This window comes from Coenobita brevimanus, chromosome 110 (genome assembly GCF_032717465.1).
Source record: "Coenobita brevimanus isolate Jiangsu-jjx chromosome 110, ASM3271746v2, whole genome shotgun sequence".
Lineage (NCBI taxonomy): Eukaryota > Metazoa > Arthropoda > Malacostraca > Decapoda > Coenobitidae > Coenobita > Coenobita brevimanus.
Window position 1 is genome coordinate 24,643,587 of NC_137063.1, and position 27,728 is coordinate 24,671,314.

General features: G+C 41.1%; 1 protein-coding gene across 1 annotated transcript in view; it reads right to left on the reverse strand.

The window, feature by feature from the left end:
- dock (SH2/SH3 adaptor protein dock) overlaps nucleotides 1-24,333 on the reverse strand; it is a 340,556-nt gene extending 316,223 nt beyond the window's left edge. The window contains exons 1-2 of the mRNA XM_080286156.1: nucleotides 24,270-24,333; nucleotides 7,553-7,760 (exon numbers count right to left, since the gene is read on the reverse strand). Of these exons, the coding sequence (XP_080142282.1) occupies nucleotides 7,553-7,760; nucleotides 24,270-24,288 (227 nt within the window). The 5' untranslated portion in view covers nucleotides 24,289-24,333. The remainder of the gene's footprint in view (nucleotides 1-7,552; nucleotides 7,761-24,269) is intronic.
- Between the last annotated feature and the right edge of the window lie 3,395 nt (nucleotides 24,334-27,728).

A 27,728-nucleotide genomic window follows, 5' to 3' on the forward strand; every position in this document is an offset into this window, starting at 1 on the left:
TGCTTTATTCTGGCAATACCACATGGAACTCGATTATTGCCGAACTCGCGATATTTATTAATATGTTCCTTCTGACTTGCAGCAGTATCCACTCATATTTACCTCTTAGTCCAAGTTATTCTCTCATATAATACTATACGCAGTCTGCTGCACAACACGTATTATTTTGGGAAGGTTTAGACTCAATAAAGGTCATATGGTATGTAACACACACAAGAAGATACTGTATTTTCATACATGGAAAGCATCATGGCCACCATCCTCCTGCAACCCACCAGTTCCTTCTAACTCATGGCAATATCCCATTGGCTTCTTTTTTCAAATGCCACTATAAATAATTTATTGCATAACACTGTAAAATTTAATCAAACTTTGGACAAAACTCAAACGTAATAAATAAAAATATTTTCTTACATAACCATTCTGACTCACTTGGCTAACCCAACTCTTCCCCCACCCTGCCGAGTGTTTATCATCATTCAGCACCTGATGAAGGATCCTTCTGAACAAATCTTTCAAAATCATTACTCATTAACTTCAGGGTCATCGTCAATGAACAGTGAATCATCCTCCTGATTCCCTTCACTGGCAGGAGCTGAATCGTGGACAGGAACTGGAGGTAAAGCTTGTACAGTACCTTCCGTGCTGTGCACCGTGTGATTAGTGCTTGGTGTCTTATATTAATATTAATAAAATGTAGAACACTTTTCTAATTTTTTTGTTTAGAAAATACTTTATTGTTACAACATAATTTTAAACACTTAAATACTGTATTGTACACTTTACGCACCTTATTTTTAACTATCTTACAAACTAAAGATGTTCACTTTGTATTTTTCACATCACTTGTCACTCACAAGCAGTATATCAGGGACTTCCGGGGAAATGATGTGCATCAGACTGAGGCAGAGAACGGGGAAGCAATAGTGACACTGACAGCCCGCCATAAACCGACACATGAACACACAAACCGCGCGGACAATTCAGTCGCTCTGGAATGAGGTCAGGCAGTCTGGACCGCTTCTAGTTTTACTGGAGTTTTCCCAATATATTGTATAAGAATTTAGTCCGATCAGCTCCCTGACTCCAATAAAAGCAAATTCCAGTCTACTGAAGTCAGTAGTAGTGAGGTTTTACTGTACTATAATACAGCGACTTTTTTACTTTCATGCTCACTTCCCTATATCTTATCACTGCTTTCAAAGAACCAGCAACCTTTCTTCCTTGCTGTACCTTTTCCAGCACTTCATCCTCTGAACTTCCATCCTTACTCATCACACTACTCAAGTACTTGAATGCATTCACATTTTCCATTTCCTCATCATCCAACCTCACTACATTTAGTGACTACAACTCTCTCAAAGACCATAAATTCACTCTTCCCTACACTCACCTTTAGATTCCATTTCTTACACACTCTCCCAAACTCATTCACTAAGCCTAGCAGTTTCCCTTCATCTTCACTTAATGATACTGTACAATATCATCTGCAAACAACAGTACAGGAAGTTTCCAATCGCTGCCCTCTCTCATTGGGGTCGCTCCAACACTCATTGTCCTTCCTTGTACCTCTTTTATAACCCAACCCATTAACAGACTGAACAACCATTGAGATATGACACATCCATTTCAATCCAACTTTCAGATAGAAAAATTCATTCAGTTCACTATCCATACGTGCTGCAGCCTTAGCACCATCATACATACTCTTCAATGCATTCAACACCTCATTTGCTCCATATATTCTTACATTTCACATTCCTTGTCTATCCACTCTATCATGTGCTTTCTCCAAATCCATGAAGGATGCATACAACTTCTTTCCCTTCTCTAGAAACTTTTCCATTAAAGCCCTAAGGATGAGTATCTGATCTACACAACCTCTTCCTTTCCTAAAACCTCTCGGTTCTTCTCCAACTAATTCCTTTGTTATTTCCCTAACTCTGTCAATATGTATCCCACAACATACTTTTCTTATTACATTAAGAAGACAAACACCCCTATGATTACCAAACATTTCTTTTTCTCCTTTCCCTTCGTAGAGGGGAATAATTATACCTGACTTCCAATCCTCCAGGACTCTACCTTCCTCTCAGGCCAATCTGCACATCTTCCATATCCATTCTACTACTATCTCTCCCTCATGCTTCAGCATTTCACCACACACTCTATCAATTCCTGGGGCTTTCCCCACTTTGCCTTTCTTCATTGCTTCCACTACTTCCAACCTACTGCTCTCTTCCTCCTTTCTCACCTCCCTCCTTCTTCCAGCCATTCCCCTGCCCCTTATACTAACATTACTTTAATTTTCTATGTTTAACAGTTCCTTAACCCCTAGGCACCGAATGCTGGTATGAACAGACGCAAAAGGGGTGGATGGAGACCACTGGGTGTCAGTAGGAACTGCAAATGTGTTCCCGCCATAGTTTGAAGTGACCGCCATTTTATCTCGACACCAAAGGGTAGGGAGAGACTCCCGCCAACCGACTCATGCATACCTCACTCTTCTCTGTGACTTGGGCAGGTGCTGAACGATGTATTCTAAAACCTTCACGTCCAATTCTGTTCCCGCCTCACGAGGACCCCTTGCCTTATCCACCCCCGCCAAGCCTCTGCCCAAGGATACTTGAAAAGGGCTCAGTGCCTTGGGTAACACTGCATCTAGTTTATCTAGTGGTGGAGAAGTTATCATGTTAAGACCAATGCCAAAGTCAGGACACTGCGCACACGCATGAAGACATCTTGCTTTCAGTGCTAAAAGTTACTCATGTTCTTCACATCCTTACTCATCGACACGACCACCTGCAGACCTGGGGATGCTTTCATTCGCAAGAAGAGTTGATGAGTAATATGGTCTTTAATTTGTTTCTCTAACTGCTATACAGCACTTTCCCAGATGTGAAGGTTTGAATAAACGTTATCTTGGAAATTACTGTACATCTGTAGTGAGAGGGCGGCCGAGCCAAAAAAAATCCCAGCACCTAGGGATTTTTTTTTCACTTTTTCTTCCTTCTCCACTATCAATCTGCCCTTTTTATCTCTCACTCCCCTACTAACTTCTCTATCATCCTGTCTAACTCTCTTTACCCCCTTCCAGAACATTTTCCTACATCCCCTCCACTTTACACTCAAATTCCTTCCAAATTCCTTATCCACTCTCTTATTACTCTCTCTTATTAATCTTTTCACCTCTCTCTTCCTCTCTACATATAACTCTCTCTTTCATCTCTCAACTTCCTCCATCCCTCTGTTTCCCATCCACTCTTTATATGCTTTCTTCTTTTGCACCACAGCTTGTCTCACCTCTTCATTCCACCATGCTGTTCTTTGCACCCCCATACGTCTTCTCTTCACCCCACACATCACCTCACATGCTGCACAGATTTCTGCTGTGAATATTTTGCACACATCTTCCACTTCCCCCATCAGCTCCAAATCACATTTACCCAATCGCTCCTCCACTTCTCTTATATTCTTCCTTTTTCTCATCCTCTTGCAACCTTTCAACCTTATTTGTATGGACTACTTCCTCGTGTCCTTTCCTCCTTCTATTCCTCCATCCCACTTGAACCTTAACTTTCACCACTTCATGGTGGTCCAAAAGTCCACTCCCCCAACCTCTGTATGCTCTTGTATTCATTACATACCCTCTCAATCTCTCATCCACACACACATAATCACATCCATTACATACCCTCTCAATCTCTCATCCACACACACATAATCACATCCATTACATACCCTCTCAATCTCTCATCCACACACACATAATCACATCCATTACATACCCTCTCAATCTCTCATCCACACACACATAATCAATCATTGCCTTCCGTTCATTCAATTCACCACCCACCCTTCTCATCACTCGCCATGTATACCTGTGGATCATTTTGTGTCTAAAGAGGGTATCAGCCATCACCAACCCCCTCCCCGCACAACGTTCACTAGAACACTGCCATTCTCATCCATTTCTTCAAGCACACTCCACTCGTCAACTACCCCACCCATCTTCACATTCCCTGCTTTTCCATTCATATTTCCAATCAAAAATACTCTTTCATTCCTCTCAAACTTTTCCATATTTGTCCAGAACTCTTCTTTTGCGCTGCTTGCATGATCTTGCATTGGTGCATACACACTCACAATTGCCCACATCTGTAATCCTACTTTCAATCTTACTCACACAATCCATAAACCAACTGATACTCACTCATATTCTCCTTCCATCTCATGCACACAACAATACATACACCCTCTTTTGCCCTCTCATTCTCACATACTTCCACATATATACCCCATCGATATTCCCACTCTCTCATGCTCTCGCCTCTCCATTTAGTCTCTGTTAATCCACATACGTCCACTTTGCCGACCTCAAGCACATGGACAATCTCTCACTTTTTTACTTCATCATTCGCACCCATTACATTCCATGTCGCAATCCGAACCAAGTCCTTTGTCCGGTCCTTGGTCGTCACCTGTTTGTCCATCCTGGTCCAAGGCTTCTTGCCTGTATTTATATTTACAGTAGTTGTTTTCTGGGGAGAGGCACTAACCCTCTGCCAACCCACTTGTTGACACGTAGGGAACATGCGTTGGTTGGATATAAGGTTACCACCCAGTGTATCAAATTATTTCCTGGTTTACAGGAAATCATTTGGCTTGCCACTCAATGCAGAGCTACCCTGAAATCGCGTACCACTACAATGACTGGGTGGATGATGGGCGCCCCCACTGACAACATATATTGACAGTGTCATTTGCTACTATTGCTACTTCATTTCAGTTTCAAATTTACATTAAGGTGATATGCTGTCCTCGTTGTTGCTGCTGCTTAACCCTGGTCTGGCTGGCCAAGCAGACTCATTAATTAAGGGTAAGCAGCTGGGAAGTCCTACAGGTACATTACAGTACATACACTGTGTTGGGATTGTGCAACACCTTCTGAAAGACAGCACCTCACCAGGGTAGGATTAGGGTCCTCCCCACAGCGACGTGCAGGGAAATATGAGAGGGTTTGACTCCCAGATGGACACTGCAGCTGCTCTACCCAAGGTGTACAATGCCACCTCACGTAGCCTCCTCATCACTGCTTGACAAAGAATGTATTGCACCGTACTACAGCGATTAGGCTGCACACATCGGACACAAGGAAAAAACTAACAGAACCCTTTTCCTGCAGTGAAAAACTGACTCAGAATAAAACTAATTAAATTTGTTCACTGGCAGGATATTCCAGCAATCAAGGTGTTAAACTATATGATATTAATCTGCATGCCATAAAAATATTAAGTCCATATGCAGTATCATAAACAATAAGTTTTCATTCACTTTAACCCGCGCCATTCCGGCGACGTGAATTAACGCAGCAACATTGCAAGGTCCCTAATTTGCACAATTTTCAATTTTCGCGAGTGATTTCGCGAGTGATTTTTGGCACGTATACACGGGACACCTTCCTCTATTCCTCTACAAGATGCCAAGCAGGAACAATGCCTTACACCGCATAACCTCTCCCCCCCCCTGCACGCCATTGTCTCGGCAATTCACCTGTTACCAGTGACCTGGCCAATAAAGACATTCAGGGCCAGAGTGATTCCCCAATCGATGACAATGTGGAGGACAAAGTTTACATAGCATTAGAGGAAGAAACAGTCAGAAATGATGATCAGGTAATGTGGGAAAAAAAGGTCATGAATGGTGATGAGTTAGTGAGTGAAACAATGCTTATAATGCCTATATTACTGTTTGAAAACCAATATACTCTTGTACTACATATAAATTCGTACCAAGTAAATAAATAAATACTGTTTATGAGTGGATAAAATAGTTACCCTCCCACAGAACTCGTTTTCTTTGGTGCCAGCCTGTTAGAAAACCCAGTCAGGTAAGGAAGTACTCGTACCTAAATCCGGTATTTTAAACCTCAGGTGAGCGATTTCTCTATGAACTTTTGATGTTTCTCACCGAAAGTGGATGTTTGAGCCAAAAAAAAAAAAAAAAGGGTCCAAAAACGTCGGGATGGGGCGGGTTAAGTTCATTCACAGGTGAGTATCAGTACAGCAAAGGATGCTTCATATTACCAATTTCCCATGAACCATTTACTCTGGTTTTCTTTGTGGAATCACATGTCATTTATAAATCCTAAACAGAGAAGGGGAACTATAAAGGTATAAGTGAACAGTGGTCTGTAAAACAGGTCAAACACTCAGACACCCACTGTTCAAGCCTCAAAACTGTTCAATATAGGATCTACTCTTCATTTAGACATTAGTTAAGTCTATGATGCATATTTTCAATATTATTCTGCAAACTAATCTACTTTGCGGTTGCTCATGTTGAGCACATACAATAGTACCTGTACACATTCACAATCCTGCTTTCTTGTTCTTCATCCACAGAACACTGGCATCAATTCTCTCAAGTACATACATATCACTCTTCAGTTAATCTCATCTAAACATAACATTTCTTTCATCATTCATTCACTCAACATCAGCAAGAGAACAGCATGCCTTCTTCTAACATGACCCCAAACAACAGCTTTTCCTCTGAATTTTTCAGTCACAACAGTATACACCATCACCGTGTAAACCATCAAAATCAAGAAGCCCATCTCTGATTTCAGTACAATTCTTAGATACAAACACAATCCTCCAACATCTTCATCCCATAATAATCAACATATTTACAGTACTATCAAATATCAACTAGCAGAAAATAAAAAAGAAACAAAATTACATAGGCAGCGTACTTACCTGATGATCCAACAGTAGTTCCGGCCCCCTACTATGAAAATGAACCTAACTTTTATTTAAAATAAGCCCAATATAGTGGTACTGATCATACAGTAATTATCATTGTTCCCTTCTGTCAAAGAAGACTCTCTGATTTAATAAAATTATACTTCTTCCTTAGCCTTTATCATTCTTTTTCTGTGCCTGCCCTCCTCTCTTCCTATTTCTCCCATCTTTCTTGTCACTTATTGCTTTTCTTTCCTTTACAGGTGGCTTTACATTGAGTGACAAGCCAAATGGTTTCCTGTAAGCCAAGAAACCATTTACAACGCTGGGTGGTAACCATATAACCAAATCATACGTGCTCCCTACGTGTCAGCAAGTGGGTTGGTGGAGGGTTAGTGCCCCTCCGCGTAAAACAAATAACTCAGAGTCAAATGGCCACCCCTTACGGAATTATGGCGTCTGGCAATAGATAGATAGATAGATAGATATACAATAGTTGTACCCTGAGTAAAATTCATCAACCCATCACTGTACTGAATAGGTTAAGTCCATGTCACTCATTTCATTCCTGTTTATTCTCTAGTTACTTAAACAGTGGCTCACCAGCTAATTATTCTGTGCAGTGCTACTCAAGTATTTAAAATATCAAAAATCTTAATGCAAACAGCTACTACAAACAATGTTTTCTATACGTAAAGACTCTTGAGACAACTGTCCATCATTCCCTCATTTCTACCAATATTTTACAATGAAAGTAACTGTCACAGTACAATCCCCTCCCACCAAACCATTCCACATTACCTTACCTGTCAAAGATGGACGGCTTCTCCTTCTTGACATAATTGGAGGGGACGTATCCAGCCTGGTTGCGGGAGTTCATGACACGCCACCAGTGTTTGGAGTCATCTAGGAGGAGGAGACGTTCACTCTTGCGAAGGTCCAGCTCATGGCTGCCCTGTGCAGCATAGTCATACTTGGCTGTCACCCAGCAGTCCTCACCTGCGTTCTTGCCTGCTGGATAGCAAAAAATTTGGTAAGGTAAAATAAAAATTAAATAAACCAGCACATGAGGTAAAAGAATAATTAAATAAGCCAATACCTGAGATAAAATAAAAATTAAATGAACTATACAACATCTGATCCACAATGAGTATACTGAGTATATCTAATTCAAAATGTTTAGAGATGGGCACAAACATTATGAGCATTTTTTTAAGTAATTAGTTAAATTTTTCCCTCATTTACTTTTCATATATCTTTAGCTCAAGAACTGTGATATACTTTCTGTACATGTATGAAACAAGTACTGTACATTGCTGTACTTTTATATATATGGATAAAATTAAATAAAATACCCAGAAAGTAATGAAGCCTAAATTCATTTCTTCACATAAGCTTTTTTACTTTTCCACTGAGATGGATCCCCAAAAGAAGCCAAAATTTTGCTGTTACATATCAGAAAACAAAGTGGCTGGTTAGGATGCCCGGTCTCCAAATGCCTCACACAGGTATAAATAAGCCACCACATGCACTCTTGCCTGCTGAAAAAGAAAACTTAGGTGAGGTACAAATCATTTAAAAAATGCTGACAGTGCAGGTCAGGCAATACCATCCTAGCCATACTTCCTACTTAGCTATCAACTGGGTGTGCAGGATTAAGAAACAGGAAGATGAAAGCACAAATGCTGAACTATCAACAGGTAACCAGTGGAATGTGCCCACCAATTAAGGCCTTTCATGGTATTTAAAAAAACAGTAAAAATTAAATAATAATACAGTACTACGGTGATAGTGCAATACTGACAATTACAATACACTAGTCCTCCTCACCATGCTCATGTGCAAAAGGGAAAAATTAGGTGTTAAAAAATTGGATCACAGATGCTGATGATGCAGCAGGGCAAAATAACCCTTTGGTGCACAGTGTTTCCCTCACCTGAATAAAATCTTTAAGTATTAGTGAGAATGAAACAGTCAGTCCTCTCTTAAAGTTTATGATATGATGTGCAACGGCACAGTGCTACTTTTAAGTGAAACAAAGTTAAGACATGTTTCTGATTTATGACTAGGTAATAATAATAATAATAATAAAATAATAATAATAATAAAATCTGACTTCATAACAACTTCATAATGAATTGAAGGCAACTTTTAAGTGAAGAAAAAAAAATTCCATTTATCAGCAACTTAATACAGTACTGAAACAACTTTACCTAAAACAACTTTAAACAAAGACTAACTGTAGCAAACTTATGCCAGCACTATGACAGGGTTACAACAAGAATCTCTGACCCTTGGACTGCATGGAGATTCTCTCAGCTGAACCAATTCACAAGGAATTAGAGAATAAAATACCGGTGCTTAAACTCAGTTATCATACTGAAAGTGGTAGTTTAAATAAGTAACTCCCTGAATTACTGCCTGTTCAAAGGATACATTAGATGAGATAGAAACCAAAACACATAAGCTGATCAGGAGTTAATTACAGTACAAGTACAGGACTATGAAATTAATAATGTGGATAATCTTTCTATTTGCTCCCCTCCTGAAAAAGAAATATTATAAAATATCTTGTATTTCTGCTAGCTGAAAAGGAAAAAATCATCATCATCATCGTCATCATCACCCTACCCCTATTCCCCCCTCCTTCCCCCCAAAAGTGTAACATAACATAACAGCAAATGTCTCCAGCTCCACATTACCCCTGTGAGGTCTGTAGTACTGTACAGACAACAAAGGGCAGATGGCTGGCCTACATCACTGACGGCATCAAAAAAAAAAAAAAAAGTGTTAAAAACAACCTGACAAAAAGAGACCATTGCAGAACACAAATTACAGTATAGTACATGGGATAAATAAGTTTTCCCCTACATTTTTTTTTATAGGTGTGGAAAAATTTGGCCATGATGAAAACACATGACACATGCTAATGGAAAAGTACCAGGAAAAACTACCGAGATACTCCTCAGGTGATGTCAATATGATGTGCAGACAAAGTGCTGTTGTAAATTAATTCTTAGTGATGCACATGCTTATAGTTCATGATGTGGTTGAAGTGGATTACACTGTGTGAAGAAAAAACATTACTCTGATTTCACAGCAACTTGTGAATGGATCATGAGCAACTTTCAAGTGAAAAAAGGGTTAATTCAAAAACTATTTTAACCCCTCTGTGTAATGTGTTGGATTACATTCTTGCTGATGCCAGATGATTTTTATTCAGTTTGGGGTGACCTCTCGCGGTGAAAGGGTTAAAAACAATTTCAATTTACCCATTTGGCACGATGACGTCTGTTTTAATTAATTCTTGCAATTGCCAGATGATTTTATTCCGCTTAGGGGAGACCTCTCGGAGCGAAGATGTTAAATGAGGAGTGCCTCTATAGCTAAGTATTCCCCTGCACTCTTGCCTGTCGGAAGGGAAACACACATCAGCCAAAAAACATTATGTCCCTGCTATGTAAGATTATACCCATCCACCTGTCCATCCATCCAATCCTGTATTGATCTATTAGAAGCATCAGGACTTAGGGCTACACTATTAAGTCCCCAAAGTTTTAAGACAAAGGTGACCAATCACTAGCCCCTAAACAGCATTAAATAAACATAAAACTCCAACTATTCCTTATTCTTGAATCTTTATAGGCCATATCCAGCTGGAGTACTGTATCTTTAACATACTACTTAGCAAGGCATCCACTGTTTGTTTTATGGTTACCACCCAAAAGAACATAAGGTTACTTTGATTACAGGAAATATTTTGACATGATACCCAATGCACAGTTACCTAAAGATAGTACTACAATGAGTGAGTGGATGGCTGGCAAACAATTCACTGTGTTTTGTATGAGGATGCAATGGTTTCAGCCTGACTGAGACAATCTTCAGGTGTGGTAAAGTCTGGCTGAAACCATTGTAGGCTATCCTTGCAATAAACACAGTTTCAATATATGGGTATAATTCTTTACTTTTAACATTTTACAGCACTGTAGAAAGATACACGTGTTTGTCTGCCTGCCTTCTGAAAGGTAAAAGCACATTAATCGGTAAATATTAAATCCACGCTTTCATGCAGGCTAAATGCAACAAACTACAGCACAGTAAAAATCATAGTATTCAGACATCCATGTATCAGACTTTCACTTATATCAGACACCATAAGTGGCTGCATTTTCTTCTATCCATTTAATGTAGCTTAAAACGCTGCTCATCTAGGGTGAGTAATGCATAGCTGTGTCAATCTCTCTCTTATATTTATTAAACTTCAGTAGTAAAAAAAACACAAATATGCATGGGAAGTGGAAGGCAGAGTGGAACAGGTAAATGAAGTGGCCGGTGCTATGGAGGTCTTGATACAAAGCAGAAGCTGCATGAGTAATGCACAAGGAGTTTTAGTAGCTACTTACATTAACATATACAGTAGGTTATTCCATGCCTACTCACCTAAAGCCTCCCAGTTCATGTCATAAATTTCTTTGAAAAAAGTCAGGAAAGTATTTCTGCTTAATCCATGTGACCATGCAGAATCCTAATGCTGTACTCTAGGTTTTACGGTCGTACCATTCTAAAGTGGCGGTTTGGGTGAGGCACGAACCTCTGTACAGTGGTGCCACGTTTTTCATACTCGTAATGCCTCTCTCTCTCTCTCTCTCTCTCCTGGGAGTAGATGTGCATCACCCTAGGGAATTTTGTTTCTTTTATGTCTTATAAACCTGTGCTTTCATTTCTTTGCTTTTTTATTATATTATTGTTTTACATATCGCACCAGATGACCTCGGTGTTGAGGCGCCTTGATTTGTTTTCATTCAATCATTCTCGCCCTCCTTCCTTCTCTCCCTTCATCTTTCCCTCAGCTTGACAATGCACTCAACACTGCCCCTTGCCTGCCTTCTCTCTCTCTCTCTCTCTCTCTCTCTCTCTCTCCTGGGGGAGATGTGCTTCACCCTTGGGAATTTTGTTTCTTTTATGAGTGACTTATAAACTTGTGCTTTCATTTCTTTATTTTGTTTTTATTATATCTAATTATGTTTAAAAATATTATTGTTTTACATATGGCGCCAGATGACCTCGTTGTTGTGGCGGCATGATTTGTTTTCATTCAATCACTCTCTCCCTCCTTCGTTCCCTCCCTTCCTCCATCTCTCACTCAGCTGCACTCAACACTGCCCCTGGTCTGCCTTCTCCCCCCCCCCCTCTCTCTCTCTCTCGTCTGTGGTATTTAGGATTTTTAGCCATCTTGTCTGAGTCAAGGACACAAAGGAAAGAGATAGAGGAAGCTCTGGCCAGGTGGGACTGGGTGTTGGTGAGTGTTGCCGCTCACGAGGGTTTTAATGTATATATTTTTTTTACTAAGAAATTGGCATATTTTTGCTTATATTCCTGCACATTATCTTATAATCATAATTGTGACATTATTACCCACCCCAGAAATATGGTAACAGCCAACAAAAGTGACTACTTTTTTTTAAGCAACACTGTAAAATAATTATGCCACGTTTCTGTATTGCCGTATAAATATTTTACGCATAATAAGTTTACTGTTCTTTCATATTTTATAATACACACGTTACCATTATATTCTTATGTGTTTATCTTATTGTGATGCCTATTACATATATATATCAGAGCTGTTCACATACCGGGTATGAAACACGTGACAACACTGTACAGAGGTTGGTGCCCCACCCAAACCGCCACTTAAGAATGGTACCACCATAGTTGTGAATTTTTTAAGTTCAACCCAATGAGTTAAGTTTAGCTATTTGGCCATTTTTAATCTGTACTGTACAGTATATTCTGAGCATTGCCATCTGCTTATTTCCAGCTGGAAAGAACTGAAATTTGCTGAGGACATTAAAAAAACTCTAAGACTAATTTACAACAGGTACTCAGGTAAATTTTGGATGATGAACTTCAACTTGCACAGTGTGAAAATTAATCTGGGAAACCTATTTTCTTTTCTGAACGAGAATTCCGAATGTTAGAAAATTCAATATCTCTGTCATTTTCCTATTTTTTCAACAAAATTTTTATTCTAAGCAGCATTAAAATAATTCTACCAGACCTTGAAGTTATTTAGTCCTGCATGAAAAACTGAGTGCTACAGAGGTAGGCAGCTAAATACGGCCTCAGAACTGGAAAAAAACAAACAAACAAACAAACTTTCTGGCAGATTTTTACTCCGTTTTCTCATGAAGGATTATTTTAATTAGTCTGAATTTTTTCTGAGAAAATATAAACGTCCATTGCACAAACATACCGGTATATATAAAATATTGAAAGATGCTATATGACACCTTCATCACCTAATAATTTTTCAAAAACAAACATTCACTCAACAGTGAGTAAAACCTGAGGATTATACAATAACAAGCACCAAATTTTTCCATTTTCTTGAAGCTTAGTAACAGAAATGATTAACCCCTTACCCGCGGGATGGCTGGACTGAACCATGCCCCTCCCACGGGGATGGCAGCATTCTGACTTACTTATTTTTAAATATTTTATATATTTTTTAGTATGAGAATAGGGCATAGGGGACATTTTAATGGAAAAAGTGAATGGAAAACACTGTCCAGGCGTTGTGTTGAGTCGCCAGGCTGCAGCTACGTGGGGAGGGGGTAAGGGAGGGGAGGTAGGGAGGCGAGGCAAACACAGAAAAAGCGCTCTTACTTATTTTTTTTATATATTTTATATATTTTTTAGTATGAGAAAAGGGCATAGGGGACATTTCAATGGAAGAAAGTGAATGGAAAAAACCAGCTGGGAGTTGCGTTGCACGACAGGCTGTAGCTAGTCGGGGAGGGGGTAAGGTAGGGGAGGAGGGGAGGGGAGGCAAACACAGAAAAATGGCTAAATTGGTAACACTGGATGCGAGTACTATCGGTATTAGCAGCGCTGCCTATAGCTACACACTGGCAGTACTGATAGATGATACAAGACCGCACTTGAAAGCCTGGGCGATTTTAAAAATCCCTGGATCACAAAAGTGACGCCCCGCAGTATGGTACTTATGTAACGAGCATCGCGGTAGTGACGGCACGCGGGTATGGGGTTAAATGTTAGTCTTTGCACATTTACAGTAACTGTCAAACACGCAGCATATTAACATTTTACAAAGTTGTTGTCAGGTATCTCATGAATTAAAATCATACAACAGAGAAATGTTATCAGATTAATTTGTGTGCAAATCCAGTCTGTTTTTATCATTCTTGTGCAGCTAGTCTGATACTGTCTTCCATAACAGTACATCCCCCTAGTACGCGAGTATATGGGCGGCAGAGAACGTCACGTACTAGGAATTTGCGTACTGTGAATATATAAACTTATGGGAAAAATTACATATGGGCAGCACCCCCCTTCATGGGCAACCCTTGAGATGCCTTTCAGACCTAGGTATCGTACTATACAGGGAAACATCTAAGACATATTACCTAGGATAAAGTAAACCAGCAAGATTATGGCTTTACTAGGTAAATCAACAAGGATATGGCTTAACTAAACCAACAAGAATATGGCTGCTCATCTTTACCCAAGAGGACAACAGGCGTGATGGAGGTAAGAAGAGGATCTGAGGCAGGATGAGGCACCTAGCGTGCATCTCCTGCATCACCCACCACACCACCTGACACACCACCTTCCTCACCACTTTCGTCACCAACACTCTCAACACTTTCACAAGCTTCATAAACCCTTCAAAGTCTACTTCTGACAACTCAGACATCGGATCAGTCTCTTGATCCTCCTCAGGCTTTGGCTCTTCTGATGTTGAAGGGAGTGATTCCTCACTTAGTTCAAGCCGAAGGTAATGGGTGATGTGTGTTTGCTTCCGTTTGTTTACTTCCTGGTTGTACTTGTCGGTGTAGTAGCGGAAAGTTTTGTCCAGTGAAGACATCACCTCCTCCACTCGCAATTGAGAGTGTTCGATGTCCTTGAATTCTTCCCTGAATTTATCAAGGGCACACAGTACCCAGCTGATCTCCATCATGGACAAATCTTCACTGGTGTTGCTGGCTTTTCTGCTGCGATCTCCTGCTCTGTGTCGGCCTCGCCCACTCGCTGCACGATTTCCTGGGGATCCTGTTCTGCTGCTGCTGAATGTAAACCCCTGATCTCCTCCAGCGAGACGGCCTGAAACCTGGGCACAGCTTGTGCACTCATGAGAGTGGATGCCTTGGCAGCAGCCAGGGACTGAAAGCCGCTTCCCGGTGCGTTTCACACAGGCGCGGTACGAAGAGGTGCCAAGCATGGTTAATTGTTGCAGTGGTTATATCTGCCCAAGAGGACAACAAGAAAGCGATGGCATCCTTGAGGCTGAATGACCGCCAAAAAGCCATAATAGTCTTCTCAGGAGTTGAAGTTGGTTGTGCGGGTGCTGTGCAAGGTGAGGGTGAAGCGGGTGGCGAGTCCAAACCATCCTCGGTGTCCATGACATCACTCCCAACTGTGTTCAAGTCAAGAATTGCCTGCAGTTCCTCACAGCTGTCAGTCTTGCTGCGGAGGTGATTGTAGAGGCATTGGTGGTATAGCTGCTTGACCGTTGCAATCAACTCCTGGTCTAGCGGTTGGATGAGAGAGGTCATTCTTGGGGGCAGAAAAACGATCTTGCATTCCTTGCTGAGGTCTGCTAGCCAGGTTGGATGACTTGGGGCACTGTCGAGGATGAGAGGCACCTTGAAGGGGATCCCAAGTTCCCGGGATTTTGCCTTGGCATCAGGGATGAAATGCCACAACAGCCACTCGGAAATGATGCTACTCTTCATCCAACCATTGGAGTTGCTGTACCAGTATACCCCGCTGTCATCCATGCAGCGTAGATTCTTGTAACATCTGTGGTGTGCTGCGGTATGCACCACAACAGGAAGCATCTTGTGTGAGCCTGATAAGTTCACGGTGAATATGACTGTTATCCTGCTCTTGTCGATTTTTTTGCCCCAGGCCTGGCGCTGGTGCTTACTAATATAAGTACACTTCGGCATAGCCTTGTAGTATAGGGCTGTTTCATCAATGTTATAAATTTGGTCCCTGCTGTAGCCGCCCTCGTTGATTACTCCCTTTTGGATGGCTGGATAATCCCTGGCCGCCATTTCATCCGCTGATGCATGCTCCCCTGTGAGGCGAATGAGACGTAGCTCCTTCCTCTTCAGAAAGCGGCAATGCCATTCCACGGAGGCTTTAAATGGTTTCTTTACAGGAAGCTTCAGAGCTGCAGCTTTGTAGAAAATCTTGGCCTGGTCCCTGATGTAGCGCCTGTTAAGTGGAATTCCTTCCTTCTCCTTCCTCAGGATACATGTAGCCAGGTACCCCTCCATAAGAAATATAGCCTGGTTGGTCAGCCTGCTTCTCCCGTCCAATGCCGTTGTCCCATAAGTCTTCAGTCTTCTTTATGGCCTCGCTGTTGGCCCATACAGTTTGCATACGGACAATTCTGCCAAGCCTAGTTCCTTGCCAATGGCTGTCTTACCCTTCCCACTCTCCTTCTTCCTAATGACTTGCATCTTCATGGCATGGGTGATGCACTTCTTCTTCCTGGAGGACAGGGCAGACATCCTGACTCACAAAAAAAATAGCCTCAGAGTACGCGGGGATGTACCTGGAACAGCGAGTGTACCCTCTGTGCACGTGTTTCCTCTGCTGGGACTCTCACCTCACCACCCTCCAAGCGGCGCATATGGGCATCACGTGACGAGTGAGCAGCATCGACGTCACAGTCACAGGGTGGTCGGAGCGTAAGTAACCGTTATTGCTTATGGGGGGGGGGGGCAATGTCGTGTACTCGGGGTAACCTCGGATTTGGGCCACTCTTCGCTGCCCGTCTCGCTTACAAGGAGTTCAATTCGCGTACTACTAAAAAATACACTAAAATTACAAAAAAAATAGGTCCTCACGCACAAGGTGGATCGCGTACTTGGAACTCATGTACTGTGGGGATGTATTGTACTTGTAACTGGGGGATCAACAATGCACAGCACATTCTGTAGAGACACCCAACAGGTATCTTGCCTTGCAGGCATGTGGAAGTATTTTGCTGGCCCATGGGGATGCATGAAATTGACTAAGATATCCCCATCATCATCAGCTGTTCCAGGACTGATCCAAGCCACCACTTCCCATCATAAGTGCAAGCATGATACTTTCCTGGAACACACTGGCCCAAACAGACTGCCTCAAAATTACAGGACTCAGCTGCTGCTATTAAATTGTGACAAGCTGCAACATGCAAATTTTCCAAACTCAATGAAGAAAAGGCTTAACAAGTGCCAAAGAGAGATATCATGTTTAATTTCTTATACTGTGGTATGCATTGTGCAAGTAAAGCCCGTCACACATACGCGACTCAAGGGCTGACCGCGGCACAACTCAAGGTCGTAACACATTTTCATCGATCGTCCCTTGATTTGCTGACAAAGCCTGGACTCTTTAGGGCACTCATGAGCTGCTGGAACAACTTGTCATGCCTCAAGACTTGCCAAAAGTCGTGTCACAGTTGTGTCGCAATCAGGAGTGTCGTACATCAGTTGTGAAGCAGTCTTAGCTCAATCGGATGCGTTGTGATGCAGTCGTTGTGTGTTGTGATGCTGTCGCCGACAAAAAAAACGTTACGACTGCGTGTCCTTCAACTGACATAGCAGGGTGAGCAGTCTCTTGTTTTTGACAGTGGGTGGGACACAGGAGAGGTCCATGGTGATGCGCTGGGTGTCACTGGTGGTCCAGGTGTGATGCCCCGCCCCATGTTGGGTGTCATTCGTGGTCCAGGTGTGATGCCCCACCCCATGCTGGGTGTCATTGGTGGTCCAGGTGTGATGCCCTGCCCCACGCTGGGTGTCACTGGTGGTCCAGGTGTGATGCCCTGCCCCATGCTGGGTGTCATTGGTGGTCCAGGTGTGATGCCCTGCCCCATGGGTTGGTCATGGGGGGGGGTTGTGGGGGGGGTAGGGGCACATTACCCAAACGTTTCAAGCAGTTGTGTTGCGTTCGTGGGCGGTCATGTCATGGTCGTGGCTGACAAAAATCCGTTAAATTTCAAATTAGAAGACTTGTAGCTCCATTGTCTCGCAATCTTGTTGCGTTCTTGAGGATGTCACAACCGGTTGTGAGGCAGTTGTGATGCGGTCATGAGACAGCCATGAGCAGAGCAGACTTGGGGCCGGTCGGGAGGTGTGGCAGACAACTAGGACACGACCTTGAGTTGCGCTGTGGTCGGCCCTTGGGTCAAGTATGTGTGACAGGGGCTTAACAATCATTGAAAAAATGCCTTTAGATGTAATATTACTGCATGTATAAAAAAAAAAAAAAAAAAAAAAAAAAAAAAAAAAAATGAAGAATGACTACTTCAAAAAAATACTGAATGATGAAGGCATGCAATGGATAACTATACTTTCCTAGAAAAAGGTTTCAAACAAATAAATATAATCCTTCATGAGAATATACAGAGTCAAAATCTGCCAAAATTATTTTATTTTTTATTTTTTCAGTACTAAGGCCATATTTAGCTGCCTCTGTAGCACTCACTTTTTCATGTATGACATAATATCTTCAAAGTCTAGTAGAATTATGATAATGCAGCACAGAATCAAAATTTTGTTGAAAAAAGAAAAACAAAAAAAGACTTTGGAGATCCTTAATATTTAAAATTACTGTAGGTAATTCTTGCTAAAAAAAAAAAAAAAAAAAAAAAAAAAAAGGGTTTCCTTGATTAATTTTTACAATGTGCATATTCAACATCCAAAATTTACCAAAATACCAGCCATAAATTAGTCTTTTTTTTGTTTTAATGTCCTCAGCAAATTTCTGTTCATTCCAGCTGGAAATATGCCGACTGCAATGCTCAGAAGTAAATGGCTAAAAAGATAAACTTTAGACCACTGGGCCAAACTTTAAAAGTTCATAACTAAAAAAAACTATTTGCAGCACAGCATTAAGATTCTGCATGGTCGAATGGATTTAACAGAAGTTTTTTCCTGAATTTTTTTCAAGAAAATTTATGACATGAACGGGGAAAAGTTCTCAATTCTGGGTGAGTTGATGTGGAATAACCCATCTGGGTGCTGCACTTTGATGTGGCATGTGAATGAAAAGCAGAGGGTAGCAAAAATGGGATTACTGTATTATGGAATGTATGCAGACTGCACAGAGTGAATGGGATGAAAATAATGCAAATCCATCAGCCCTAGTGTTGGCAAAATTTCTAACTCCACACTGCTTTGTTTTGTTTCTGTAATCATGCTGGAGCCTTCATATATCAAATGAAGCAACGGGGAGTTAGCAAGTCTGCTGACAATAGCGTTTAAGAGTGTGTGCTCAGATGGTATGATCAGGTGAAAAATTTAGATGTACAGTAAATACTGTACAGTGGGGACAAGGGTAGCCAAGTCAGAGAGTTTGAGGTGAGACGAGACCTGGTTTGCCAAGATGAAGGATGGATATGGTATACTAGAATATAGGAAAGCGAGGTACTGATACAAAAACTGATGAAGCCTGGGAAGTGACAAGGGACCATGCTGGTTGGACGAATTATGTATAAAGGAACAAATGAGAGGGGTTTCTGCATTCAACCTGATGGTCATTGGATTGACTTTATCTGCTAAGCAATGCAAGGCATATACTGTATATATATATATATACTGTATATATATATATATAGCTTTGAGAAAAAATACACCCTAAAAATGTGTGGATGATTATGCCTGAGAGGCAGAGGCAGAAATTCAATGGTTTGAATAGTGAGTCTATCTATCTATCTATTGCCAGATGCCTCAATCCCATTTGGGGTGGCCACAAACAAATCGCCTCCAAGGCGCCCTGTCACCCGCCATTTCACTGCCCTGCTCCCAACTCACACCCCCCTCTCTCATATACCTCTCCACCCCATCCCTCCATCTCATCCTCGGCCTCCCCCTCCCTCTTCTCCCTTCCACCTCACTCACATACACTCTCTTCGTCAGTCTTTCACCCTCCATCCTCTCCACATGGCCAAACCACCTCAGTGTGTTCCTCATAACGCTTCCTATCACATCCACATCCACACCACAACGCTCCTCTTCTTCACTGAGTGTTTAGCCCAGTTCACTTCACTGGACAGACTGTTGATTAGTTTTTCCCCTATCATGTTTTTGCTTTCCTTGTTTTTGGGACCTGATCTCCCCTATCCTTGATTAAGAAAAAAGAAGTCTGGAGGAAGACAGTAACTAAGCATAAGGGTTACAGTAGTAAGCTCTGGAAAATTCATATTTCTTTCTGCATTATTTAGCATATTCCTGTGTCCAACAAGAATAAGTACAGTATGCATGGTCTGCATTAAGTTTATTGATTTGAGGAGTCAACATGGCTGCAATCCCACTTATCATTCAACAATAATCCATTATAACTAAATACACACACACACACACACACACACACACACACACACACACACACACACACACAGAGACTAGGAGAGGAGGGGAAAATCAAGGATGAAATGGTGGAATGGGGTGAAGCAGCCTAGATTGTGAGGGAGGGTGACTTGGAGAGAGGGCAGACTGATGTTGGAGGACAGAATGGTGTGGAGGCAATTTGTCTATGGCCATCCTTTGGGGATTAAAGCAGCTGGCAATAGAAAGACAGATATGACCAAATTTTCATAAGAAAGCTTAGGGAAAAAAAAAAAAAAATAACAAAGCATACAACTGGTGAGAACATAATACAAAACTCTTACATACTGGTAAGTAACTGGCCATTCAATTATACCGTAAGTAGTTTATACAGCTCATGCGCTATATACAGAACAAAATTACTGACAGCTTATCTTTACCGAAGGTCATTTAAATACTTTCTTTTCTATTGCAGTAATACCAAGTACAATACAGCAAAAGTCTTCACGAAGACAAAAATGAGGGAAATAACAGAGGAGTTAGTTGGAGAAGAAGAGGGAGGCTTTAGGAAGGGAAGAGGTTGTGTAGATCAGATATTCATTCTTAGATCTTTAGTGGAAAAGTTTCTAGAAAAGGGAAAGAAGTTGTATGTGGCTTTCATGGATTTGGAGAAAGCATATGACAGGGTGGATAGACAAGGATTGTGGAAAGTATTAAATATATATGGAGTAGATGGGAAGTTGTTGAATGCTGTGAAGAGCATGTATGATGGTGCTAAGGCTGCATTGCGTGTGGATGGTGAACTGAGTGCATTTTTCTCTTTGAAGGTTGGGTTGAAACAGGGATGTGTCATGTCTCCATCGTTGTTCAATCTGTACAGGGATGGGGTAATAAAAGAGGTACAAGGTAGGGTACCGGTAGTGGATGTTGGAGTGGCCCTGGTGAGAGAGGGTAGTGTTTGGAAACTCCCTATACTGTTGTTTGCAGATGATACTGTGTTGTTGAGTGAAGACGAAGGGGAGCTGCAAGGCTTGGTGGATGAGTTTGGGAGTGTGTGTAAGAAATGGAATCTAAAGGTGAATGTAGGGAAGAGTAGGAAGATTAAAGTGATGGTCTTTGAGAGAGGTGAAGTCAGTGAATGTACAGCGAGGTTGGATGGTGAGGAATTGGAAAATGTGAGTACGTTTCAGTACTTGGGTAGTGTGATGAGTAAGGATGGAGGTTTGGAGGGTGAAGTGCTTGAAAAGGTACAGCAGGGAAGAAAGGTTGCTGGTTCCTTGAAAGCAGTGATAAGAAACAGGGAAGTGAGCATGGAAGTGAAAAAGTTACTACATGACAGTATTGTGATACCAACTCTAACGTATGGAAGTGAAGCTTGGACGTTGTTGGAAGGGCACAAGTCAAGAGTGAGAGCAGTGGAAATGAGTTATTTAAGAGGAGCCTGTGGAGTCACATGGAGAGACAGGCTGACAAATGAGGATATAAAGAAGTGTTGTGGTGTGGATGTGGATCTGTTAGGAAGCGTTAGGAGGAATACACTGAGGTGGTTTGGCCATGTGGAGAGGATGGAGGGTGAAAGACTGACGAAGAGAGTGTATGTGAGTGAAGTGGAGGGGGGGAGAGGGAGGGGGAGGCCGAGGGGGAGATGAAGGGATGGGGTGGAGAGGTATATGAGAGAGGGGGGTGTGAGTTGGGAGCAGGACAGTGAAATGGCGGGGGACAGGGCAACGTGGAGGTGATTTGTTTGTGGCCACCCCGAACGGGATTGAGGCGTCTGGCAATATATAGATAGATAGATAGATATTTTATCAGCCTTCAATAAACTTGTCAATTTCCATATACTTTCAACAGATGAGAGATATAAGCTTTGAAGAAGTATACGAAAATATCTGATCTACTAGGATTTCCCTTGAAGCTATCCAGGATGTCACAAATATTAGTGCTCTTACTCTGATCCTGACTACCATCAAACACTTTATGCAGCTCAGGAATGAATTCCTTCATATAAGGGCTACTGGTTAACAAAAAATGCTATTATTTACAAATGAGTATATACTAATAAGAACAAAACAATAAGCAAAGGATAATGGTATATTCACACTACTAATATTAGCTAATTACACAGCAAGAGCATCACCTTAATACAATTTTGCGTAGTTATAACAAACGGGTGGGAAGGACCAAGATATTATAAAAGGGATACAAGTCAGTACCGGTAACATTAGTACAGTAATAATCTTTTGCCAGATGCTTGATCGCAAGAGTTGATCCATGGTGGTCATAACAAATGTCTCACAGATACCCCATCTCTATTTATGGTACAGTAGGCTATTTGGTATGTGTCAGCCTTGTTCACCTGACAGTAGCTCTCCAGGCTACACGATCTCTGGCAACATCTCTGTTCAATCCCACAACTCTGACATCACTTCACAACACCTCCACATTAATGCTCCTGCATCCTTCCACCTACTTTTTATCTTAAAATCCCTCCCCATGCCCAAGCGACCTCAATCTAATGAAATGGAAATGGACTGCAATAACCAGAACTGTTGTACAACAAGTTATAATCAGACAATGAATAAAATGCAGTTAGCGTAAACATCAACAATCATCATGATCATCAATGTAACTGTCCTCTCCACTGACATGGGTTGGTAGATATCCAATAATAGAAAGAGCAAAGCACAAAACTAGAACTATCACAGAACACCGAATAACATTAGGCCACACCTGTACCAACTCATCATTCAAACACCCAAAATTCACATGCTAACTGATCTACAAAAAATTAGCTTCACAATGCCTGTGGGCCACAGCCATTCCATAACCTGCCAGGTGAAAAGGGAGTGTAATGTCACATACATCTCCATACACAGCTCCTGTAGTTCATCCATGTGCATTTACATAGCCTAATGTAAAGGACTGGACTGAAACTTAACAAATTAATCACTGATCTGGCCGGGATTCAATCCTGGTCCCTCGCGTCTCATGCACGCGCACATTACCACTGAGCCAAAGAGAGGATCCCCACATTGCCTCTAAGGCACACGGGCTTTTATACACCCCATTACTTACATACCAGTAATAAATGCATTCATCAGTTTCTCCTATCATTCTTTTGTCTCCTAAACTTCCATAGTCTACCCTGCTTACTCATAAATTCACACACATTATCAAATCACTTTCTTGTTCTTTCAAGCCTCCTCCTACCTTCAAATGAATTCATATAAATGCACCTTGTTCACTTAGCTACTTGTTTATATGATTCTACTCATAATCTCTACCCTTTCATCAACAACTTTCCTAACTCCACATTATGAACCTCTGCCTTTCTTATCTTGTCCACACAATGCAACCGATATACACTCCTTAACAGATCCATATCTACTGCTCTCAGTCTTATCTTTCAGTGCTTATGCCATTCCAAAGTCTCACACCAATCATTAATATACACACTGGTACACCTTCATGCCCTCCTGCATCCTCTACTGTTAGACCCACATTCTATATCAAGGCTCCTCTAGTCCCAGCCCCCTTACTTCCTTTTGTCAATCACAATGAATTAATACTGAGGAACAAGGAATTAAAGACAATGAACACAGAGGAATAATTCAGTTAGTACAAGAGAAAATAAATGAAAACAGAAAGAAAGGGCATGCCATCGATAAATAATGAACTCTGTACCAAGAGCTGTATGAATACAAAGATAAACTCAGTGAACTATAAATGTTACAACTTACTTAACAGCTACAGCCTGCACAACCAAGCTCCACTCATCTCTCCCATACAAAAACTCCACCTCATTCACTACTATTTATACTTTTTTATTCATATGCTGACCTCCTGCTCGTCCCATGCAATCACCCAAATGAATGGAACCCTGACCCACCCCAGTATATAGCACATTGTATGCTGATGGAGAGACATTTCATTTATGTAAATGCCCTTAAGCTTTTGCTAATTTCCCAAAATAAGAGTTATTAATGTTTGACATCGTTGTGTTTACGGGATATTTGAATAAACAAGACCCTATCACACTAGCAGAGTGGAGTGAATCATCTGACAACAAAAACACCATGATCTTCCCACGCTTGAAAATCTCCATATTTAAGCCTTATCCATATATAATGCATTATATGTTCGATGCTTTTGGATATTACAGCGTACTTACCTAACTTTAAGCTTGACATAGTTATAACATTCCTCTGTAATTCACTGAAAACCGCACAGCTTAATACATGTCACTATAAGATGTTTGGGTAATATGATAGACACCGTAACCCTAGCAGACACAATTTATGACCACCCGCAGACGGAATTCAAGAGTACAAACCCACTCCCAAAGCTATTAAAATGTAACACTGAACCTATTTAATAGGTTTGATGCTCCTTTGTTTTTAAAATCTTCCATCGATATTTGAGGGTGTATTTACCTTATAACAACTTGATTGCCACTGGAAGCAGATGTTCCCTAACTTCTCGTAATCAATAATAATATATATGTAATTATGCATTTCTTTGACAGATATGTTCATAAGGATGTCACATATAAATAAACAGAAAGCGCAAAAGTTTATGCATTCCTATATTGGGATTTAAAAGCTCCGATTGAACTGTAATATGTTATATTAGTGAATCACCTGCTTATGCATGGTTCACATAAGTTCCTTTTTGTATGAATACACTTGTAAATGTTGACGAAAATATCACAAATTACTTAGAGCTAAACTTGAACGCTCGATGTAATTTAGAAAACGAACCCATTTTCTTTCGTGCTGAAACTATAAGTAAACCAGGGTATTTGATTATAAGGATCGGATATTGTATATAAAGGTTGCAACTACATTTAGCTGGTCTATGTAGAATCCAAGAGATCTATAAAATGTAAACATTATCGACAACTTGGGATCTTATAGCTATAAAGGAAAGCTGGAGGCTGGAAGTGTTGAGGAAGTGGATTAATAAATACAATTACTGGTGCTTCGTTGGAGACGTACGCAAGAACTATTGGGACGACGTAAGTAGATATATGGCAATATATTTGATATTATGCATGTAACAGTAGCTTTCTGTCAGGAACTTTATCGGTAAAAAGGCAAGTATTGAAGTGGGTCCCAATAGCAACAGGCTATTGTATTACGGATTAGCAATGAGTTTGAAGGTAAAATTAACATCTATAGCGTACTGGGAGAAGGCGGGGGGATTGATTTCGTACCGCTTTATATCACAGTATTACCAGATGAAAGCCCTATTGATTAATAAAGCTTTTCATTTATAATTTGGTGGTGAGTTTCATGGTCGCAGTGTTCCAGCTATGTTTTGGTATTTTTGAAGAAATCCTAGTTATGGTTACCACATAATTGCGAAGAAGTGAACCTGTATTATAAAAAGGAATTTGGTTAATAAGTATTTGAACTTCATGAATGGCAATATTCAGTTATAGTAATTTTTTTTTTTTTTTCTACAGATACTTTTTGTTTTGTCTGCCATTGGGATCATTTAGTGCACCAGTGTCATTCATTAGCTCACTGTGGTTTAGTATTTATTCCATAATTTTACCATACCTTCAACCTCTTTTTTCTCCTAATAACATCTCAAGTTGGCATGAATTCCCAGCTCTGCCTTTTTATCTGGAGTTTAGCAGGCTGGAAAGGGTAAGAAATGGTAAAACCCAACTAGTGCAGATACCTGAATAAGCCAGGGATATGGGCATCTGTTCCGTGGAAATTTGGGGCGTACTGTACGTTGAAATGCCAGTAATGTGCATACCAGCCATTCTTAGTTTATAGTAACATCTGAGAGGCAAGCTGCCATGGTGTAAACTGAGGCAGCCCTGGACCTGACTTGCTGACAACCAAATGCATTGTTCAACTTGCTAGTTGATGTGTCACGTACATTCGTGGCCTTGCATGGTTAGAAATACTGTATAGCTCCCTGAACAAGTTGATGATGCAAAAAACCAAGGTAAAACAAGTTACCTTGCTTTAAAATTCTTGCCAAAGTGTAGCTGTACATTGATTAGAACAAGAGTGATTGTTGCAGGTGGCACTACTTCATCTTGCTGAACACAGTGTACTAAGTCAGTCAGACCTAAACAAACCCATTTTCTACTGTCCTGGGTAATATTACAACAGAAGTTATTTTCTTCATGTGCAAGCATGCTTCATAGGGAGTACACGTTTGTAGAATATGAGGTAAACCAAGTGGCAAAAGGAAATTTCCAAGTTCGATGGTCGTCTGAAAGTACTGATGCAGCAGTTAAGTACTTTATAACAGGTTGTCATTATACAGTGAACCATTATGCGATGAATTGCTTATACAATGACATAAAAGTTAGAACCTTTTTTCGATATACCCTGTACCGGTACATTAAAATTTTTGCTTAAAGTGTAGCTGCAGTCATTATGGTCATGTATGCAGCCTCACTAGTTTATGAATAGTTTTGGCACAGACTACCAGTATTTCATTTGATAGTGCATTCCATTGACCAGTTGCTGTATTTGGGAAACTGAATATTCTTATGTTTTTATCACCTCTCTTTTTGTAGCTACAGTTTTTTGCAGTGTCCTGATGATGTTGCTTCCCCATAGGTTTTATACTCATGTGTGTGTGTGTGTGTAAAATGCAGTTCATCATGTTTGTGGAGCTTGGTGGCCAGTACGTAGGTTGTTGGGTAGATGGATTGGATGGGTTAGTGAATGGATGGGTGAGCAGGGCAGGTTGGGTTGGTAGGTGGACAGGATGGATAGGTAGTCAGAAAATAAGTTAATTAGAATTGGGGTGACTACATCCATGGTAGGAATAGGTCCTTGTGGGAAACTATATCCACATGGATTATGTCTCTGATAAATTAGGCCCAGGTAGAAATGTAGATCCAGCTGGTAAATATAGGTCCTTTGGGGAAATAGTTCCATGGGTGAAATAGGTCCATGTGCAGATTTGTTGTTTCCCCTGAGGAGAGTATGGGTTCATAAGGGCAAAACAGGCTCATGGGTAAAATAGGTCCATGGAGAGAAAATGGTCCAAGAGGAAAAATAGATCCACATGGCAAATGTCAATGAGCAAAAAATAGGTACCGGTAAATGGAGAACTTAGGTCCAGTGGTGAAAGTAGGTCCATGGGAGTGTATGACTGCAGGAAAAGGTCCCTGGGGAAAAACAGGTGGGTGGTGGCTGACACTCAGGGGGTGTAGCCAGAGATGGGGTGATGTGTTAGGTCTTGTAAAATTTCCACCTCCTCATGTATGCCAGTCTCCTTCATTTTTTTTTTTTTTTTTTTTTTTTTTTTTTCCTGAGCTGTACTTGTCTGTCTGTCTATAGCCAGATGCCTCAGTTCAGTAAGAGGTGACCACAAACAAATCACCTCCATGTTGCCCTGTTCCTTGCCATTTCACTGGCCTTCCCCCATCTCACACCCCTCCTCTCTTATATACCAGTACCTCTCCACACCATCCCTCCATCTCATCCTTGGTCCCCCCCTCCTCTCCCCCCCCACCACCTAACTCACATACACTTTCCCCATTAGGCTCTCACTCTCCATCCTCTCCACGTGGCCAAACCACCTCTGTATATTTCTCTTAATGCTTTCTGTCACATTAACATCCACACCACATCACTCCTTCACTTCTACA